The following is an 8,252-nucleotide window of genomic DNA, read 5'->3' as shown; positions in this document are numbered from 1 at the left end:
AGTTCAGTTGCGGAAGTGCTACGAACTGTGCGGCTCACAAGTACAACTCCGAGGAGCGGGTCCCTCCTGGAGGGACGGCATGCGTGCATGACTGCCCACGCGGGCATCTCAACCCATCGCAAGCTTTTCTCTAGGTGACCTTGGGCTGAGCTCCGCGTGCTCGCTTGGAGAGCTGTTGATTTACAATGCAGATTCCTCGGTCCTTGCCTGCCTGTCCCTGCCCCTCCTAAATTTGGCTGGATATAAGAGGCTGTTTGCTCTCTGATGCCAACAGCAGCAATGGCAGAGAGCCCTGCCATGTGAGAGGCAGAGATAGAGGAGAGGGGGCCAAGGAGGAGCAAACTGTGCAGCTGCTGTTGCTTCTGGTAGCTGAGGAGCACATCCGTGGGACAGAATGTCAATGCTTACCCCTGTCCTGCAGCCTCCGGAGGTGAAGGAGTATCTATCCAAGGGTGAGCGCTTCATCAAATGGGATGATGTGAGTACCGGGGTTTTTGCTTTGCTAGATTGCATGCGTGGTGCCAGGGCAGACGCCGTGTTTTGGGCAGGGCTTGTGGGGAGGCTGGGGGCATGTATTCTGCAGGGGGATGGGATGCTGTGTGCCATACCAGACAGTAGCGATGGCTGGATAGGGAGCGTGAACTGGGAGGAGCAGGGGAGCTGAGGGCTAAGAACAAAGGGGTGTTAGGGGTTGGTGATGTGGCTTCGGCGCTTCATGCTATGGTGGAGGCTGGAGGTAAATGGAGTGTGCCACTGGGTCTATGTGTGCAGCCTCTCTGGTGCAGGGCCTGTCTCTGAACCAGTCCTCCAGAAGGCAGTCCCTGCTGGGAGCCTCCGTGGGGCCAGAGGCACATGCTGCATTTGGACATGTGCGGAGGAGTGTGAGGGGTAGGATTTACTCCAGAGCCGAGCAGACTCTCCATGCTTTGAAGATAGAGAGGAAATCAGGCTCCAAGTTGCTTCCTCTTATGGCCCTGTGGCTGGAGTGGGTCAGAGTGAGCCATGCCCTTCCACGCCTGCCTGGCTTGTGGGTCTGGGAGCTACCAAGCTACCTGCTTTAGCAGGGCTGGAGCCTCGGAGGGTGCTGCAAAAACCTGCTTCTCCCTCCAACTCTGTGTCCTCTTGTATCTTCAGAACACCTCGTTGGCAGTCTCTGCCTTCCATTGTGAGGGGAAGAAAGTGTGGAACAGCAGAAGAGAAGTTAATTTGAGTGTGATAGTCCCTCTCCTCACTTTCTAAGAAGGCAAAAGCGTATTTCCCCTAATACCCCCATACCTGAGCAATGGGACAGCAGCTGCCTGTCCATTCTATCTGGAGTATGAATTGTCTGCTGTTGAGCATGAATGTTGATAAAACAGGGGGCAGGCCAGGTTATGGTTATTCACCACAATCTGGGGGAAACACTTGATGTGGTATCGCAAAGGAGACACATCAGAAGGAGCCTCCAGCAGCAATGCGGGAGGGACTAGTGCTTATTTTTGTGGGCGTAAAGCTGTAACAGGGTTTTAAGTCCCAAGGCAGTGTGTGTGGGGGAGGTAGGTCACTTGTGTGCAGCATAAGCAGGAGTGGTCCAGCAGCACTGGAAATGAGAAAGCAGTGTAATATAGAGCTGACAGAAAGGATTGATGCTGAGGAATGCAGGTTGGAACATCACTGGGCAGTTATTTCATGAGCTGAACATAAACAGGAGGAAGACACCAGGGTATGGTGGAAAGCACAGCCTTCCCTTTCTTTCCAGCAGGGCCACTGCCTGCAGAATGCTTTTGTGGCTTCTCTGAATTTGAACAGGTATTTGGTTTCTGAGAATAACAGTAGCCAAGCTTGTCTAAAACTGCTGCTGACTTTCTATGCTCAGTCCTTGGGGAAGGCTTTCCCAAAGGGTTGAGGCTGTTAAGTACTTCACTGGGAATTCCTGAGGTAGCTTGGCTCCCTTGAAGCCCAAGGTGAGTCAAGTTGGGCTTCCAAGGCCCACCAAGTGTTTGTTTGCTGCTGCGACCATAGAAGTTAGGGAGCTCAAGTCCTGTGTGGTTTTTTCCCTAAGGTTTACAGATTTGTAACTGTTCCAGAAAGGTTACCTCTAACTACTGAGTAGTTTAGACTTGACCTCCAACAGTCCTGAAAGCCCCCTCCACAAGTGGGCTGTTCTGGTCACGTTGTTCCATCTCACCATGCTTTCCCACTCCACGGTTAGAGCAGGCTGCAAAGGATGATGGCAAGAGCTCCAGGCTGCAGGATTGCTAGTGGAGGGTCAGCGTAAAAGCAGCTCTTCAGAGGTCATGTGCCTGCATTATTTTGTCCCACTCTGAATTGACCTGGCCATGCTGTTGGTAACAGTTTTGAACTCCTTCCACGGTATCTGACGCAAAGGAATGAAGGTAGATCAGACTGGCTCCTTACACCACTGTACAGTTTGGGACTGGCCTGGAGCCTTCGCTGTATCCAACGGTTTCCTGAGTAAAGCAAAACCACGCTTTTCCTATAGTGCCTACACCTTGCCCAGCCTCGTGTTTTCTCTAGAGGAAAGCGCAGTAGGATCTCTGACAGGCAGGATGGTTCTGGCCTGTCCCATTCAGTTACAGCATCTTGGGGTAAGGAGCAACTCTGCTGTGCTTCGTTTAGTGTCCAGCAAGCTGGGGCTGCCAGCCAGACTGAGGAGGTTAAGTTCTGCTATGCAGATGATAGTTTATTTCAAGAACTGGCTTGGGAACCCTTTCAAAACCTCAGGTAGGGCACAGCGTAGTAGCTGACCTCTTAGGCCAAGCATATGTGTGTGGATTTGGCTCTATGCTGACTTTTAGCCTTCTAAGTACAAGCAAAAATATTTTCTATCCTTGAAAGATTGCTATTGTGGAATTTCACCAGACAACGCTTGCTTTCTGCCCTGGAGTTGAACTCCACAGCGTGAGCAGCAGCCAGTTTGGCTGCCAGGCTGTCTTCTGTGGAATTCACCATCTCCTTTGCAAGGAACCACCCCTTAGGAAAGTCTACCTGCGTGCCGTGGCCGTCCCTGTCCCTGATCAGGAGGCCAGCTGTCAGCAGTCCCTGTTGCAGCCTCAGTTAGCTTTCAAGAAAGCTGCTTCACAGGAGATAAAGTTAATCTAGAAACATGACCCGGTACTCAGTAGTAGTACTACAGTGCCTGTTCTGCCCTTCATGGCTTGTGGCCACGTGTCCAGGGAGCTAACCAAGAGCTCTGGGAACACAGGCACGATGCTGTGCGGAGCAGCATTGTCCCTAGTACAGTGTGAGAAAGGCAGCGGTGAGTCAAAGGAGGACATATGATGTGCTGTGGCATGGGAAGTTTACCGTGGTGAAGAATACTGAATCTGGAAGTGGAGGCCCCTGGAAATAGAGAAACTCTCTGGAGTGAAGTGAGTTCAATAACAGGGTGAAGAGCTCAAGGCCAAGTGATAAATACAAGTTCCAAATTCCATTACTGGTTTCATCTCAGTAGCTGGGTATTTCAGCTTCCTGAATTGAATTTGAGCCTTCCTAGAAATGGCTGATAGGTCTTATGATGCTATCTTCTGTGACACCAGAGGTCAGATGCAGTCAGGAGTCACTAGACAGAATGAGCAAGTGGGCTGGGGCCCAAGCAGAGGCACCAAGCATGTTTCATCTCTGTCTCCAAAGAGCTCTTAGCACAGGCTCGCATGTGGGATGGGAATGGATGTTGTCTCGAATACATCTCTGAAGTTGCCCTTAACTGAAAATGCAGAAGCAGTGTAATTATTCAGAGGCAAAGTACACAGTCTCACAGCAGCCTGTCTCTCCTTTGTGGTATGTGCTTTGGTTGGGATCTGGAGAACCCCCATGTTGTGGGGGGCTCAGGATCAGCCCCAAATAGTTTCATCTAATTTTGTGCCTGTAGTGTGGGTGTTTAAATAACTGCTGCTTCTTATGGTGTGTAGAACTAGTCCATGGAGTTTAGGAATTGCCACCTAGAGCAGACTCATCTGCTGTATTAGATGGGCTTCTCAAAACCCTTCTGATGAGGCCCTGTTCTCTATAAGAGAGCCCAGATAACTATCATGAGCACCTGAATGGTAGATGCCACGGATAAATGCTACCTCTGCTTGGCCTGGGCTCATAGAACGAAGTAGGTGTCTTGGAGGGAAGGCAGTTCAAGTGAAACAATTAATTGCATCTGCAGGACTTTCTTCTCTTAATTCCTTGTACAGAAACTGCGAGTTGCTCTAGCTAAATGCCTAGCATTAGGCAAGACCCAGGCTTCAGCGGAGAGCAGCTTCTGTAGCCTCACACTGTTACTCTGGAGATGTACTAAAATCATCTGGTTCATTTCCATAACTCAGAGGATGATTCACCCGGCTGGGTCTATATTTGATCTGGGAACGTTGCGTCCCATGATGGGTTCTCCAAGTCACACAAGGTGCTAACCTCCTTTCTTCTGTGTGTTTTTTTTTTGTTTTTTTTTTTTGTCAGGAAACAGCAAGTGCTTCTCCTGTGATTCTTCGGGTGGATCCAAAGGGCTTTTACTTATACTGGACCTATCAGAATAAGGTAAGGGCTAAGGCTTCACAGCTTGGTCTCCTAATAGCCAGTTCAAGTTTGTGCGAGATTAAAACACCAGAGGTGCTCGAGTTCTGCGCTCAGGAGCAAACTACCACACTCGTCGTGCTTAGCAGGAAACCCCCAGCAAAGGACCTGGGAGTCTTGTGCTTATTCAATGGCAGATTTGTCTTCAGAGTTCCAGTAAAGAGCAGGGAATTATGCTGCGAACATGCCAGAGATGAGCATGGCCTTTTTGTGCTTGTCATGCTGGCATCTAATACCCACAAAGTTCTTAAGACATGTTTCAAAGGACTTCACAGAGAACAGCAGCATTGATGTCTCTGCTACCCTGCATGCTAAAGGATTCTCCCAACCATTGCAGTGGTGCAACTGGAAAGAAAATGGCTGGATGTATGCACTTAAACGTGTGGAGCTCTAGCTAACATCTACCTTATGTGTAGCCTGTGTTGTAACTAACGGACTTGTTGGTGTTTTAGAGACTTAAAGGAAAAAAAAAAGTAGTGACTGTAGTGATGTAGAGACTATATCAGGTCTGGGGAGAGTTGTGCTCCTTTCAGGCCAGGGCGGTGTGTGTGCTGCCGAAGGTAAACCACAGGATGCTGGCTGCTGGAGGAGAGAGGCACAATAAACTTGGGAAAGATAATTCAGTTACTTGCTGATGAGTAGCAATGAGGGGTGGAGACATCTGGCTGACTGGAGGTGGAAGGCTGGGCTTACTTCTGCTTTTCAGAGCAGAGCTGTGGTTCAGCTCTACTTCCTCCTCGTGACCTACATGCTGAAGAGGCATGGTAGATAAAGAGACAGAGACAGTCCGGCACAGCACCCTGGCCAGGAGACCTGATGTGTTTTGGTGAGCTCTGCCTTCTCGGACAATTGTGCTCCAGTGCCCGTGGGGGCAAGGCGCTGCCGCACGGCCATATCCTCCGAGAGCACAGTGTTGTGAGGCTGGGGACTGTCACGTCCCTCTAGAAGATGTGCTCTCCTTTCAGCTGTCTGTCACTCTCATCCCCCTTTCAAGGTCTGCTCGTCGCGGTAGAATTTTTGCTGTAAGGGTTTCAGCCGGACAGCAGGAAGGAGTGGTAGCACAGGCGGAGGTGCACAACATGGGGCAAGGGGAGCTGTTGGCACCCATCAAAAGTGAGATATTTCACTGGGGTAGTGGTACGAGGGATTTAATTACCTAGGGAAGGGGCTGGGGTAAGGAAGCATAGCTAATATGAGGAAACCCAGACTGGGGAGAGGGTCTCGTGTTCTGGAAAATACCATTGATTCGCACCTAAAATAAACTGTAAACAAATTTGAGAGCTGCAGAGGAGCAACAGCTCTTTTTTACATCCTTGGGGAAGCACTTGTCTGGCATCTTTCCTTTTCTCTGAGGGAATCTGCAGACAGTGCGAGGCTAACAAGAAGGGTGGTGGGCACATGCTGGCTGTCAGAAAGAGCTGGGGCAGGCTTGTGAAGGTCATGTGCAGGCTGGCATGAGCACAGTGACCAGGGACAAGAGATGGGCTGATACAGAGCGTGGTGCAGTATGGTCAATAGTTTGTCTCTTGAATTTGTGTGGCTTTTTAATCTTTGGCTAACTTTTAAGGTCTGCTTGTCGTGAACAGCAGGGAAGAAAAACTGCACTACTTTTGCACTAGGGATTCAGAAAGGAGTGGGGTTAGGAGCAAAATTTCTGTCCTACTTGATAATAAAATGGGGATACAGCCAGAAGACATGGTATCCGCATTGTTCCTTATTGTGATCTTGGAAAATCATATTATCTGCTGCAACAAGCATAATTTGTTCTCCAGATCCATGGTGAGCAGACAGATTAGTAACAGAGGAAGGAAATTCAGGTTGGATATTAAAAGAACAAACTAAACATGACAGCTAGCCAGTAGTGAGGACGTGGGGTGGGCTGCCTGGGGAAGGCTGTGGAATGTCCTCCCTGGGAATTGCTTCAGAACAGATTAGGTGAAGGTCTGCTGGGAGTGACCTGGGAAGAGGTGGGCCTGCCTGCCTTCCAGCTCAGCTGCTCTGTGTTGACTGTGTGGAGGCAAAAGACAGGCTGAGAACGTTAATGGTTTGTATTAACACATGGACTGCAACTGGGAGTGAGTTTTCCCATATAAACCTGTATATGTATCATATGCTCTCTCTCCTGGTAATCCACACCGGTCTCCAGCCTCACCCTGAACAGGACTGCAGGGCCACCAGTGCCTCGGCACCAGCCAGCCTGGCGTATCGGCAGCCGAGGTTTCCCTGCCCGCATTGTTCCTGGTGGGAGGGCTCCTCCCCAGTGAAGGGCGCTGCTGAGACCTCCTTCGCAGCTTCTGGGGGCTCTGTAAGGGATTTCTTTCCTTCTTTGTCTTTCCCTCATCCTCCGTGTCCTTATTCTGTTGTAGGAAATGGAAATTTTGGATATAACCAGCATCCGAGATACCCGAGTAGGGCGGTTTGCCAAAATCCCCAAGGTGAGTGCAAGCTTCACTTCTGCCGGTTGTTTATATGGGAAAGGCAAAGCTGCCTCGGGCGTTGGTATAAGGTGAGGCAGTTACCCCGGCTTCTGTTACAGGAAGGTGGAGAGGGCCTTGTCTCCTTACAGCACAACTATGTAAATATAAAAAAGCTGTCTTTACTCTTGTCCCTGAGCTCCCCAGGGGTCCTCTGTACACCCAAAAGAAAGGCACATCCGGACTATGGTATATGGGCTTGTTGGAACGAATGTGCCAGAAAACTGGGAAAACAACAATTCCCCCTCCAAGTGCCTTCCAGAAGAGCCATTTTCTGTTGGGCACCATGGCTGTGTTCCCCATCCCCCCCCGGGCGCCTGGGTGGCTTTAATCTTGGCCTGGGCTTTGCGTTCGCTGAGCTACACTGGGAAGTCCTGCAGGAGACTGGTGATGCTTCTCCACTGAGTCACCAGAGCGGCTCTCTTGTGCAGAGATGCCCAGGCTGGGTCAAGGCAGCCACAAACCTGCAGTTAGAGTGAGGCTCCAACGCAGTGTGTGCTGGGGTGTTTTTTCCCTTTAAAGGGAAGAAATCGTAGTTTCAGAAAAACTAGCATATGGGGGGGGTTAAATAATTAAATTGTCTGCTTGCTGGGTGGCAGACTAAGGGAAGCACATGATTATGGCTTTGTTCTTGGTTTCAGTTATAACTTAAGCTTCCCGCAGCAAAGTTATCCTTGTTAGGACTTTTTTCTGGGTCTGTTTTTTGTTTGTTTTTAACTTTTCCATGTATGGAAAAGGCAAGTAGAAAATTGAAGTAAAGATAGAATGTGAAAGGGAAACAAAGGAGAAAAGATAATGGCTCCATATGGTAACGTAGGTGATTCTCAGTCTAATGCAAAAGGGGAAGATTTTGCAATATATGAGACTCGAGCAGCCTCTTTGCGTAAGTAGAACTGCTGTTTTCTTAATACTGCTCTGAAAGCGTCTGTTCAGAGCTCCCTGAGACTGATGTTTCTCAAAAGACCGTAATGAGGTGGGTGCTAAAAGCACAACAGAGCTCCAGAACAGAGCCCATCTTATGCAATTCTTAATCATAAGTCCTTCTGAGAAACGGCATTTTTTCTTGGAAATTCATTAGAATGAAACATATTTGAGTTTTCAATAAGCCTAAAACTTTGCCTGCAACTTGTTTTGTGGGAATAATGTTTGAAAAAAAAAGCTCTCAGAGGTTTGGGGTTTTTGGGGGTTGTGTTGTGTTTTTTTTTTTTTCATTTGAGAGAA

At 49.1% G+C, this 8,252-nt stretch overlaps 1 protein-coding gene across 1 annotated transcript in view; it reads left to right on the top strand.

The window, feature by feature from the left end:
- Positions 1 to 8,252, top strand: part of PLCB2 (phospholipase C beta 2) — a 47,917-nt gene continuing 39,665 nt past the window's right edge. The window contains exons 1-3 of the mRNA XM_075095247.1: positions 1 to 478; positions 4,444 to 4,521; positions 6,924 to 6,992. Of these exons, the coding sequence (XP_074951348.1) occupies positions 395 to 478; positions 4,444 to 4,521; positions 6,924 to 6,992 (231 nt within the window). The 5' untranslated portion in view covers positions 1 to 394. The remainder of the gene's footprint in view (positions 479 to 4,443; positions 4,522 to 6,923; positions 6,993 to 8,252) is intronic.

Source organism: Phalacrocorax aristotelis, chromosome 5 (assembly GCF_949628215.1).
Source record: "Phalacrocorax aristotelis chromosome 5, bGulAri2.1, whole genome shotgun sequence".
Taxonomy (NCBI): Eukaryota; Metazoa; Chordata; class Aves; order Suliformes; family Phalacrocoracidae; genus Phalacrocorax; species Phalacrocorax aristotelis.
Note: the sequence above shows the minus strand (reverse complement) of the source record. Positions and strands in the feature narration are given on the sequence as shown.